This window comes from Temnothorax americanus, unplaced genomic scaffold, assembly GCF_048541705.1.
Source record: "Temnothorax americanus isolate GAGA-0224 unplaced genomic scaffold, ASM4854170v1 Scaffold36, whole genome shotgun sequence".
NCBI classification, from domain to species: Eukaryota; Metazoa; Arthropoda; class Insecta; order Hymenoptera; family Formicidae; genus Temnothorax; species Temnothorax americanus.
Genome location: NW_027509505.1, coordinates 92,922 through 107,060, shown reverse-complemented (window position 1 = coordinate 107,060; position 14,139 = coordinate 92,922). Strand labels below are relative to the sequence as shown.

Here is a 14,139-nt window from a genome sequence, read left to right as displayed (position 1 = left end):
CACGTTTTCCCATTATTACGGAATAGTAATTTCATTGCCATCATAAAAAACAGTATCTTGTCCGTGCTGTACTGTCTGGGATAAATCGTGACGGAAAGACGCGTATAAAAAGAAATATCGATAGCTGCGCGAAATCTAAAAATAACAGCAATAAAGAACTGACTTGTCGACAGTTTATGAGGATCCAGAATCTAGATACGATCGATCGGTAGGTTTTCAGGTCGTGATGGTTATTTTGATCATTACTACCGATACGTGAATGTAACTCACAGCAGGACACCGGGTAGAATTACGCTAGATCAATAAGATGACGTGTAAATAAAGCATTTCTCTTAAATCTTTTATTTCATAAATTATACGGTCGATCGATTTTTAGCACGCGATATAATATTTAACAGTTCACGTATATTTGACAGAATTTTGATCTATTTCACAGCGGAGTCTCGCCTCGTCGCTATTAAGTTTAGATTGAGGCCAACGAGGCGCAATTAGACAGAAATCTTGATAGCGGCACACACTTATAGTCAACCTATGATGATTATAATTTTAATAATACAATTTTAAGCTACATAAAATATTGATCTTTTTATCTCGTGGATATGAAGCAAATGCCTCGACGTATTTCTAACCATGTTATCTTGATATACGGTTGATAATGTTTAGCAAGATAATGCAAACACCATGGGAGCTGTTGACTTGATACTCGGTGTTGACTTGGTATTCGATATCCCTTGTACCAAGCCGCACGGGTTGGCTTTTGCTATTTTGCAGATAACAACGGCGGCATGAACGTACGAGACTGGTTACAAAGTGCCATTTGCAGAGAGTTGCGCGATCCGGAGCGTTCTATCAAGATTGCATCGCAACGACTTCCAAACTTTGTGTACGCAGTGTAGCCTGTAGAACGCGAAGACAGACACTTGATACATGTAGACGTAAAAGTGAACAAAAAATCGTAGGACATAGTTAGACTACGTGTGAAATGTGAGAATTGTCGAAACGAGCCAGCATGGAGATCATCACGAAACGCGACGCAACGACCAAAAACTCGATGGCCTCCGTGAGGTTCGCCAAGCTGCAATTCATGTTCCTTCTTGGTCCACAAGGGGGGATGTGACTTGATTTGGGAGCGAGCCTCGACGATGAATCGCCTCAGGGATCGTCAAATAGAAACATAGGCGCATAACAAACAAACAAAAATTAAGAGGATTACTATAAAAAGTACTTGCGACGCGTAGTGCGACTAGATAAGGCTGAAATATGGATTCGACGAAATTGGGCGGTCCAGCACCGACCAGTCCGAGGACTCATTCGCCAGTCCTGCCAAGCTACCCCGCGGCCGGCGACGGTAATATCGATTACATCATAGGCGATTACATGGAGAGACTAGGCACGAGACTGAACATCCTTGAAACCGAGTTGAAGTATGCGTGGAGGGCACTGGATCTTCTCAGCCAGGAGTACATAAAAATGTGGGAAAGATTAGAGAAGCTGGAGGGCCTGCTGTACGAGCAGCAGAACGTTATCAGCCAGCTGATTGAGTTTTATACCAGCGGCGGCGCTCACGATAACGTGAGTATCGTCGAGGAGACTTTGGCCAACCAACAAGGCTCGGTAGGCGAGCTAGACGCGATAGCGGAGAGTCTGGGTGCTGCGATAAGCATCGAGGAGACCACTGTGCTACGGGAGAAACTGGCTCAACAGGAGCTGGCGAGGATCGGGCTCACGCAGGACAGTACAACGGCCGCGGCTGTGGTCACCGACATGCACAGGAATGTCAGGAATTTGGACACTTTGGAGACCCTTGAGGAAGAGGGCAACATTCCCGACGAGGCATTCTACAGAAGCCTGAATAACGCCTATAGGGAAGATCTGATTTGTGGCGACACGTCGAGACCGACGTCGCAGCTGGGTATGATCTGGGAGGAGGCCGAAGACGAGGACATAAACGGCAAGAAAGAGATCGAGTCCAGCATCTTCGACAAGACTATACCGAAGGAAAAGGAACTGGAAGAACTGTCCAGCCAACCGACCAAGGAGGAAGTGCAAACCTCTATAATGAAGAAGGAGGATGAGGCGGACGAGGATGAGGGCGAGGTGTTCAGCGCGGCCGATTACAAGAGCTACAGAGGAAACACGCCGTGCGTCAGCGAGCAAGATCTCGCTCAACTCTCGAGACTCAGCTCCCTCGATCAGGTGGCGTTAGAAAAATTGCACGAAATAGATAGGCTAACCAGCAAGTTGCAAAAGGATTCGCAAAATCTAATTGAATTGCAATCGAGACTGATAGACTCGCCGAAGCGAAATCAATATGCGTCCGAGGCCGAAGCGAAACTGGCCGAGGAGGCGAGTAGCATAGACGAACAACTGAGGAAGATCTACGCGGAGACCGACGTGGACAGCTGGACCTTCTCCAAAAGTCCCAGCTCCACCGGCAGATCGATCTCCAGAGTCAGTACTGACAGCGGATTGGCCACCGATGGCGACTTTACAACGAGATCTATATCGCCAAGACTGACCTCTACGTCCAGGAGTAATTTAGACTCTATTTCGACTACTTATACCCCGCCTAGATTAGGATATACATCGGCCATACTAGAAAAGAGCCCGGAGCCCGTGATGTTGCCGATCGATGTCGGTAGCTTCGCAAAGGGATACGCAGAGAACAAGGAGCTGACAGATCTGATGGCCGAAAGTTTCGCGACCGCCGTCACCTGCGCCTCGCCCAACATTTACAGTACGACCACCGACAAAATATCGTCACCCACTTTGTCGGCCGGCAGTGTACACAGCGTTCACAGCGTCCAGGGTCTTCGTACCAGACAGGACGGTTACTTTGGCAGCGCAGCTCGACTCAATCTCGAATTCCAGGAAAGTCGTACACCACCTAGTCCATCGCCTAGCTCACCACCTCCACCAGCGCCGCGAGACACCACCGAGTCCTTCCTCATGTCCGGCGCAGAACGAAGAGAATCGGACGCGAAGGAATCTCAGAGCCCGAGTTTCCTGCGAAACGCGGAAAAATTAGTCTCCATGGAGCAAGGTCGTCTCAGCCCCCGCACTCCTCATTCGCCCAAATCACCACGAATTTCACCGAAACATGCGGGTAAATCTGGCAGTGCCGCTAACATAGTCACAGCTAAATCCGATTCCGGTCTGTCCTCTATGAGCGGTTGGAGCAGCTTAGACAAGTCACCGTGTTCCCCGAAGAGCTCCATCGCTAAGATGCTGACCTCTTATTCGGTGGATCACACCCGCGCGAGTAGTCTCATATCTAGCACGCAGCCCGCCAGAACATCCAGCTCGATACCACCGCTTCCAGAAACGACTACTACCACCGCTATCACGCAGGAACCACTTTATGACACTCCCGAGGGTAGAGACGCCTTCGCGAGCGCCATGACGACTACGTCCGGTCATCCATACACAACGACGATGAATCACTTGTCGGCATATACGACCGTCAGCAAATCGCCAGCGAAAGAAGACTATACTTTTGTGCCACCGCCAGCTCCAGGTGTAACTACTACCTGTCAGAGTCCCAAGAAGCGCAGTCGTCAGCAGAGCCTTCAACATTATGGCTCGACGTCCTCCGATACGAGCGCGGATTATGTCTACAGATCGGAGCAACCGGCTATTTACTCCGTGGCCGGTAGTAATCGACAGCAAGCCATTACGAGCGTCTATACCAGCGGTGCTGGGAGCTACGGGCCCAAAACTACCACCTCGGCTTACTATCCCGCCGAGTCAATGGATCAATATACCAACTATCAGGATTACGCCGCGCTTCAGTACGCGGAAACGACGGGCACTATGATGTCCCATGGGAAGAAACCGATACGCGGAAGCTCTTTTACAGACGGCATGACGAACCACGAAGGATACAAGGCGGCGATGTATCGCACGATGTTTCCCACCGGCAACATCACGGACGCTCTCTCGTACTATCCGACCAGCGCGACTAATCTGCCACGTACGGAGACAAACGAGAGCTCGTCGTGGTTAAACTCGATGGAGGAACAGATACCGCACGACTCGACATCTTCCAGCATCAGATCCTTGACTTCCGACGGAAGCTACGCTCAAAGTCCGTACACGGACCGGAGGTATCCCCAGCCACCGGCCTATCAAGCGCATGCGGCGTATCAGCAGCATCATATTTACGCAAATCAGAATTATCCTCAAGCCTATCAACAGCAGTATCAGCCGTACAGCCAGCGACTGAGCAGTGCCGAGAGCGCGCAACTCGCGGACGGTTATCAGAGACAGTGGCAAAGGGAGCATCAGTACATTCAGGATCACGAGGGCGGAAGGATGGAACAACAACAGACGCAGCAGGGCGAGTATTATGACGCCTCCAGTGTGATAGTCTCGCAATCCGGATACATCAGTATCGCCTCGAATTTGAAAGATCACGAGGCAGATACTAGCAAGCTGTCGAAGAAGGTCAGGAGAGGCTCTTCGCTGAAGAACGCGATGAGCTCCATGAGCAACTGGCTGCCTGATTTGCATCTCACTAAACGTCACCGAAGTCAATCGTTACCAGGTGGTGTCAGAAGAGAAGATCTGGACGTGCCGCAAGACGGTCAGCAGCCAAGATTGCCTGCTGAAATGATGGGCCGAGGTCGAGGCAGAGCTCAGACCGCTAGAAAAAAGAAAAAACATACGTTGGTTTCCACAGTATCCGGCATTCTCCAGAAGGCCAAACGTCGCAGTCATCAGTCCGCATCTCTGTCCGATCCGGAACAGTCCGAGACGGAATGGAGCAGTGGTCGGCAAAGCGGTCTCTCGGAGGATGAAGACAGCGTCATATCTGATATCGTTCAAGAACCGCCTTTCTTCGCCAAAGTAAAGACTGCGAGCACGAAAAGGAAACAGCCGCCTCCGCAGCAGATAATGACGCAACAGCAGCAGCAGCAGCAAGCACAGATTCAAGCGCAACAAAAGGAATATATGCAACAGCAGCAAGCACAGCTACAACAGCAAGCGCAGCTACAACAACAAGCACAGCTACAACAGCAAGCACAGCTACAACAGGCGCTTCAGCAGCAGCAGCAAGCGCTTCAACAGCAGATTCAACAGCATCAGGAGCAATTGCACCAACAGGCTCTTCAAGATACGTGGGCTAAAGAGATCAAAGAAAAGGATCAAAGAAAGAACGAGGTTAACGAGCATGACGCGAACGACCAGGCGGCTTTGCTCGAGGAAGAAGCTTCGGGAAAAAGTACTGGCTCGGGATCCGGCGGATCGTCGATCTTCCAAACCGTCGGCGATATTAAGAGATCGACAGGCAGTTCGGATGAGGCCCCCAATGAGAAGGCGCCAAAACTGCCTCCAGTTACTTTGATCGGTGGCTCGAGCATGGAATTCGCTGTGTCACGAGCCCTCGGCAAGTATCGCCAACGACAATCTTCGACAGTATCCGATGACCAATCGGTGCCTGACGAGAACAACGAAAAAAAGCCGGGCGAGGAGGGCCCGGCGCAGATTTTGGAAACGAGTTTCGAGTATCCGGAAGATATGTCGGAAAAGAGTGAGAAGAGCGAGAAGTCCGGCAGTGCAAAACTACCGGAATTGGTTACCAGTCTGTCGGAAGAGGCCCCGCCGTCGGAGGGTAGCCCATCGGCGTCCATAAGAGGTTACAATACCATGGGAGGAACTCGATTTTTACCGCGCCATCAACAATCTCTAGAGATTCCTTGGACCGGGCGATCGGGTGAACCTGACGAGGATAATCGCAGCACTCATTCGTACAGAAGCACGTCAAGAGTGTCATCAAGACGGCAAAGCACCGAGGACTCTATCGATTCCGAAGACGAATGGTATTGTTACGAATTAAGAAAACTCGAAGAGATGGAAAGACAGTCCGAGATGGAAATGACAGAAGCACTGATCGAGGAACCCGAAGACGAGGTTTACCAGCCAGACGAAACGGTAAAAGAAAAGATGTCGTTCGTGCTGAAGGAGCTTAAGCTCAAAGCCGTCACGAAACCGAAAGATCAGAGAAAGGAGAGTAGAGAAGAATCACGAAGCAGGATGAACGGTACGGTCATTAAGGAACATCGCTTCGAAGAGAACGACAGCAGGTATCGCGACGAGAAGCCTATACCCAAACGGAAATCCGCGGAAAGTGTGGAAGCTGTGTTCGCCAGAGTGACCGATTACCATACGTGGGCGCACGAGCTAGAAGCCAAAAAGGAGAAGCCTCCACCACCACCACCCACGGAGGAGGGTTCCTCCGGCGAAACATCCGGTCCAGACAGCCCCGGACAATCGATGGACGAGGAAGAGGAAGAGGAGCTGCCGAAGGATCTCGAAGAGCAACAATCGCGACGAAGCTCCAACGGTTCGACGCTACGTCACAGCGAGAAGATGCCGCAGGGTTCGGATTCCTTGTCCCGCGAAGGTAGCGTAAGTGTACCACCTAGCGAAGTGTCGGTCAGCATCCCGGGAGCTTGGGATTCTGAAAGCACTGTCCTTGAAGGCCTCGAGCGCGATGGAGCCGGTAGCGCCGAGACAGCTACCACGGCGACCTTGAGTCTACCGAAGATCAAGATCGACTCCTCGTCCTGCGGAAGCTCGGACACGACATTGAAGGAGGGCCAGGTGAGTCCTGGCCCACCCGGGTCCAAGTGGAAGCTGCTCAAGGCCTTGAAGGAACGTAAGGCCGAGGAGAAGCTCAAGGAGGTCGAAGAGGCCTCTAAGGAGAACGCTATTTCTCAGGGACCCACGGCAGTGAGTATCATGATCAAGTGAGGACACGAAAACTTCTGTAAAGCGTACTCGAGATTCGGAGGTTGGGTAAAATAGTGAAATCGTTTTTATCACGTTTCGCGCATTTTTGCGATCGGCTACATATATGATATTCTAACGCTTTTTATTGGACATCTCGATATGGATATCCAATTATTGTCAAGTCCGAATTCGATTTATCTCAAACGAGACGGTACTCGCGCATGCCGGAAAAGCGGCCTTTATCTCTTCACCATCGTTAGCGCTTTAGCACCTTGATCGTTTTGGCAACTGACGTAAAATTCTCGACGATTGATTTCCCGCGTGCTTCGAATTCATTATGCGGCACGGTATAGATCTCTCGAATATCGAGTACGCGGGTACGTCGTCGACTGACTGTAAAATGGGTGAAGTATTGCGAATTTAACAATATTTGGCGTTAAAGTTAAGACCGTGTCACCAAGTGACACGTATACTCAATCAAAGTTGCGCGCGACACCGAAAGGAAGTCAAGCTTTGCCGTCAAAGAGAGCGACGACAATTTTGCTCGCTCTCTTTCACTAAGGTTGTTGAGGGAGACCGAGAACCTCTGAGATGGTTGTGTGAGATACATGTTACAAACGGTACTAGTCAATTTAAGTGTAACACCACTGACGCTTGATCAAGCAATATTTCTAAGGGGCGAGGAAACTTCGCTTCGGTAGCGATTGATTTATTGTGATCGACGATGATTGATCTTGAAATCCGACGCCGGCGAGGCGTGGCCGTCGGAAAGCTCATTTAATAAGCATTCTAGACGTAATAATTTAGATGGTGCTTTATTCGTAGATACGCTTTATATAAGCTACTAACTCTCTATTATCGTTAGAAACTACCGCTGTGTCTGAGCGACGCGGACAAGTGTTGTGAAAATATGCCTGCGAAAAAAGTGCAATATAATTGTTCCGACAAGTATTTCGCGTCGTCAAATTATTCTTATCTTATTTTTATCGTTCACCTAGTCCTTATCATTCTTTAATTTTTCTCGCACGTCTCATTGTCAAAAGTTGTCAAAAATTGCGTCAAGTACAAGCGCCATTGTTCGCGTCGAATGTTACCTGAGAATCGCAGAGGGCATAATGATAAGTCACATTATAGCGATAAGAACGTACGTCGCGCAGACACTGCGGAAAAATCGTAAAACATCGAAATCCATCGCTCCCGTAAACGCCTGTAAGCATACCGGAAATACTCGCGAACACGCGAGCCGTTCATCGTGCTATATAAGAGAGAGAGAGAAGAAAACGACCCGGAGTGGAAATCGCGCCGGCAAATGGACCGGCGTTTCTGCGATCTAGGTATAAAGAGCATGCTGCGATAAAAGGCGCATGATACGTGCCTAGAAGTAGTGGCGCCGCAAGAATTCGCGAGAAACACAAAGGGTTTTTAAACAAGCGCGACTATTAGCGCGACGAATCGTTCGAGACGAGTGAGAGAAACGCGCGAGAGGAGAGATCCAGCAGCGGCGACTACAGTCGCTGCTAAATGGACATTTCGCACGGTTTCTTGACGCGTGGACAATAAACACGCGGTATAATACGGAAGATCATTCCTTTTTGCGATATTCATAGTCGATTCTTATATACTCGGGATTGTCCCACGTGTGCGATCTTCTCGAAATCCTATACGTATATAGATTTACGATTCGCGACGTAAGACGATCGCGAGCTTTAACTCGCGACTATAAATCCGTATAGCATTTTAAGGTCGCGCTCGATACGCGGCCTTGGGTATAAGATCAAACTGCGAATACCGAATTCTTAGTTCCTGACATCATAGAATATTGCATCCATATATCCGCCACTGTTACACTCACACATCTTTCTATGTCACCCACGCGAAATCGAAGTATGTAGAGTCAACTTTGCAACGTTTCCGATCAGCAAGGACGATTTGCCCGAGGCAATTTTTACTTAACGTCGCGTTTTTTTTTTTTTTTTTTTTTTTTACGTAAACAACGGATCAAGTTAAGTAGATCGCGCTATCGATCGCGATCGATAACGATAACCGGTTGACAGACGCCTCGGGTATCCGTCGTACAATATAGGGACTTCCAAAATCGACGACGCTTATCGTTGCCCCCGATATTAATGCCATTCAGGGCGACGCACACGTTTAGTGCAACGATATATTCCGCGGGGCGATACATTCCATTCAATCGCGCGTGAATGCAGAAAAATCGATACCTCGCGTACCTCGTAACTCGCGCCGTCGTGTGAGAGAGACAGTATTACGCCGACAATATCTCCGCAGCTTGTACTTCTTACCTTTTCTACACGTTCCATCGCGAAGCGAGCCAACGACGGGGGTTCGTCTCCCGTGGATTTCCTTCCGAGACAGGAGCGTCTCCTGAAAAAATAAAATGAAATTCGACGAGTCCCTCCGATGATCTTTATGCCGACCGCAGCAGATATGTAAATCCGTGAAAGAACGTGACGCGAAAAACGCGCGTGTTACGCCAGAGAAAAAATTCGCCGTGTATATACGGTGCGTGCGCAAAATTTTTTTAACTGTCGTCAGTACGTCGCGGTGCAGCTACGACAAGGTGGAAAACGACAAGACTAATGATCGTTGTTGTACGTCGGGTAGTAATAATTATTATACATTATACCATGGTAGAGTAATAAAATTATATCGTGACGGTAACGTGTCGTTTGTATACACTGAACGACCTGTATTGACTTAACAACCTGACTTCGAAATTTGTGTTGTTACACGTCAAGTCGCGATAGTAAATTATAAATAATTTAAACAATAAAACAGCGTTATTTTAATGGAAATTGCATTTAGTTTCTATTAAATCTCGGAACACACGAATTTATATCTCGATAATTAAATGGAAGGTGCATACAAACGACAGGGAGGTATTATTACAACCGATTGATAGCTTGCAGAAATAAGCTTTTTTCTTGTTCTTGTTAACATCAGACGTGCATATACCACTCCGTACGATCGATCGCATTGCGTACACCGACAGTTGTTCGACTTGCACAAAAACTGTTTCGCAATAATCGAGTGAATGAACTACGTTGGTACGCGTGCGAGAGACACACACACACACCACACACATACATCCACGTCCGATACATATGCTTCCGTATCTAAAGACTTGCAGACGTATAGTACTGTACTTAAGCTAGGGAATATTATCCTGCGTAATTCTCGATGTGTTGTGTTAGAATTAGGTGACTGGGGCAGTACCTGGTGTTCGAAGAAAATGTGTAGAGACGCTGGTTTCGATACTGACACATTTATCGGACAAGAATAAGGGGAACTATTAAGAAAAGAGTATCGAGAGAAGAACGAAAATGCAAAATTTATACGAAAGCGTATGTAAAGATGTATATCGCGAGCATTGTCAAAGTTGCCAGCGACGTTCGTAAAATTCACATGGAGTTCGGGTTACTAAAAACTTTGGCTAAACTACGAAGAATTATTTTGTGATACTTTATGTAACAAAGTTTTACCTTTAGAGAAACCACAAATTTTGCACATTATTTCTTAAAGCGGATAGCATTGAGAAGGTACCGAAACCGGCGTCGCCGGTGCAAGAGTCAATAATACTGAAAAATAATAAGATTGTGGAAGTGCGCTGTCCTAAGAGAGAATGAGGAAACGAAAAAGGCGCATTAGGAACGGAGGAATACCTCTGAGATAATCCGCCATGGATGCATAAGTGATAAGAAACTGGCAACTCTTTCGAAATTATATGTCGTTGAGCCTTGCACGCTGATTATGATAAGAATAAAAGGGCAAGCAAACTCCGCAATTGCGTCAAAAATTTCACTTTCGCTCATCTTAATAGGTGCCCTCTTTGAGAAAGAATATAAATATAATATAAATATAAATATATATTATTTATATTTATAAATATAGATATATATATTTATATTTATATATAATTATTATATATATATTATTATATATATTATTATATAAATTTATACTTATATATAAATATATATAATCTAAATATAAAATTATTTAAAAATTTCTCGAATCCATCTTTTATATATAGGAAAGAGCTAAAACAATAGTTCCAAGTCCTTCCGTAAGCGAGTCGTTAAAGGAAAAATTTCATATTCGCATTTAGTAATTGCATTTACTTCCTGTGCATGTGGAAACTAATTATAATTAACTCGCTGCGTATCGAAAAACACCTACATTTTCTTTCTCTTTCTACCATTTTCCTTCCATAAAGAAATTATAATTTTTTCACATGTTAATTCATTTACAATTCACGGTCCGATTATTTCGCCGTCGGTGGATGAACATTTTTAACGAGGCGGTAAAACCAAACGCAAATCCTACCATTTACCGGCAGAAATTGAAGAAAAAGTGTCGCTTGTTAATTACAACATGTTGACAAGAAAACGGTAAGTTCGACATAAAACCGAGTTTTATGTAAAAAATGGTGCGCTCTTCTTTCACTACTTCGTTAAAGATATAGCGCGGATACTTACACGAAGAGATTTGAAAGAGAGTTTAAATGGCTTGCTGCAATTCACCAAAACGTCGCGAAAAAATATTACAAAAAATCTCATTTGTTTGTCCAGCATTATCTACATTTAACATACCGCAAAGACAAGCCGTTGTTTCGCACAACGCGCGTCCATTATGCAGCTTCCTTAATCATCCTAGCTTCTATCAACAACTAGCAAGGATGTCAGGCTGCTAAGTAATGGCCACTGCTGATGACGCACGCATATTAGCAAGTTGTTTCGCGGGCATTGCGTTTGTACGGGTCATCACAAAATAACGCAATGTTTCTATTCTTCTCACGCCTATTTAAAATTCTTCCTCGTAAATCCGCCATTTAACTCGCCACAAGCTCTAATTTTATTTAATCAAAGAGTCGATTGCGAGACAAACGAGAGATCCCTCCCTTCTTTGTACAGTTTTGCAAATTTCCATTCCTTACTTTCCCGGCATTCGCCGCATAAGTCACTCGTTGAAAACTGTCGGCACGTAGTCCGCGCCATCAAACATTTCAATGAAATTCCTATATATTTATCACGTTTTATTAACGTTTATTTGGGCTTCCGCAAATTGCGACGGTCTGACTTGAGAGACGGCGTAAAATCACGTTGAGAAGAGCGAGAAAAAGGAAAAGAGAGAGGAGCACCCAAGGAGCGAGAGTGAAATACTTTTTTAATTGAATGATCCGTCGATGCAAATCATTTTAATTGGACGAGCTATGCCGAGCGGAGCGTGTCTTCGAGGAAGGAAAATCGAGCGGCTGGCTCCACGACGTTCCGTGAAATCGTCTTCGAGATAAACGAACGACTCGATTGACGCAACGGCGGTCGGATTCGTGCTCGCGCATAAATCAATTACCGCGCGGCAAGTATATTATCCGCCTCAAGTTGTTGATGAACAAAAGGGCCGATCGAATACCGACGTCGAGTTTTCGCGTCAGTCGAGTCGCGAGTTCTCCCGAAGGGGATCGGCAGCGATACGAGGCCAATATACGACAAGACCAATTCTCTACCGTTTCTCACTTTTATATGAGCGTAATGCGAAAGGAGCGAATACTACCGCGTCCGCGTCGAGATAAGTATATACTAGACGCCTAGTAATGGTCATTAATAATTGTATATGTATACTGTCGTGGTACCACTATAAGTGTCTAATACACGCTCGTAATCGTCTTCTCGTCGAGTTATTGCTCGAGCATGGTGCGCCAGGCCGATTTTTTCTTGGCTCTCTCAGACACTTCACGTCTCATATACCAAAGATATCATCATATAATTCTTCGCTGATACATCTCTCACGTACACGTACACATTCGCCTAATTTACGCATATAAATATATACATGAAGGTATATACATATATATTACTAGCCTACGCGGTAGATTTGTGTCAATTAATACTATAACAAAATGTTTAGTCGTGTTTTTTCAGCGGGGCAAGCGCGAAAAAAAACGTAGCGTATAAGTTTTCGTGTGATAATCGAGACAATGGGAAAATAGAAGTGGGGAAACAAACGTAGCTCGTAGCATCTCACAAGCTCACACTCTAAAATGGCCCTTTTCGTTTTCTTTTAGTGTCCAACGGGACTGTCGTTAGAGGTAACGTTAAAAAGAAAAGTTTTTAATAACAGTGTACGAAAATTGGAGACAATGGAGATTAGTCGTCAGACGTCAGACTATAACGCAATGAAACGCAATGACTAAATCTCGAGGAAAATTCTCGTTTCCGAAAAATTATTTTTTGCGACGGAGCTAACGCGCGACACAAAACGTTATTCAATTTTCCTGTGTTTTGTTATAATTTCTGATTCATTTTTTTTTATCCGCAATTCTTCACATTTTTCTGTATTTTTGCGCTATGCAATTGGCAGCGTGGATTAATTCTAATTGATCTGTCTGGCAATTCAGGCAGGCGCAAACTTGCCATTTTTTTCGATATATCGACAGCGCGACCTAGTACGATCCGTTACGGGAACTAGCCGAGATAATGGAATGATCGATTACATGAATCCAATGTCCCGCTTGCGCGCGCACGACGTTCAATTTTAAGATAATTTTTTTCAAAACTGTCAAGTAAGTATGACGCATATCGTTTTCTGAAAGTTCTCGAGCCGGGAGGTAAAAGAGCAATTTGATACTTATACCTACCCCGGTAGATTTTATTTTATATTTAATGACGTAAAAGTTTGCTCGCAGCTAGTAAAATATAACGAAGTTCGTTAGGATACAATTAAGATCCATTAATGGCAATTTTATAGAAAGACACTTCGATGCCGGGCAAAGGTTCAAGGAGAAGTTTCACGTCCGGTGAAACATTCTAACGGTGTCCTTCGCGTGGGAAGAAAACTATTTTGTCACCACGGTAATAGATACGTAGTCGTGAAATAGAGTAAAAAATGTGTCGTGATGTATGCCGCGAGGGTCACATCTGGGTTAGTCTTTAAGAAAATAAATGCGTGGCCTGTAAGGGCGGTAATTTTGCGGAATATATCTCGTGAAGAGCGTGAAGAACGATGGAACGTATATATAACACGGACAAAAGCGAAAGGCGACGCATTTTCTTTCGCGTGTCTCTGCGAGAAATGTCAAAGAGATACAAATTGCGAGTGCAATTGAACGACATTAACAAATATCCCCTTGACGTGTCTCGGTCTTGCCGTGATTCATCCAATATCTTCCCTCACTGCGGAGGGAGCGTAATAAGATCACGAGCAACTGTCACGCATTCAGCATCTCCATAACTGCAAGTTACTCCGTGCTGGAAGTTGCAGGCGCGTTACGCCTTTGGTGCATTCAACTTAGTTAATCCATTAGTCATGCCGAATGGAAAAGTTCAGCCGTGATATATCGCGTGCACGTCAAAAAAGGATCCAAAACTATAAAGAAATATACGG

The 14,139-nt window shown here is 45.8% G+C and overlaps 1 protein-coding gene across 6 annotated transcripts in view; it reads left to right on the top strand.

The window, feature by feature from the left end:
- Nucleotides 1-14,139, top strand: part of Unc-13 (protein unc13 homolog) — a 92,180-nt gene that overhangs the window by 32,014 nt on the left and 46,027 nt on the right. For 5 of the 6 annotated variants that reach the window (XM_077414297.1, XM_077414301.1, XM_077414300.1 and 2 more), the window contains exon 3: nucleotides 772-6,735. In XM_077414297.1, the coding sequence (XP_077270423.1) occupies nucleotides 1,261-6,735 (5,475 nt within the window). In that variant the 5' untranslated portion in view covers nucleotides 772-1,260. The remainder of the gene's footprint in view (nucleotides 1-771; nucleotides 6,736-14,139) is intronic. The other variant, XM_077414298.1, reaches the window with a different exon arrangement.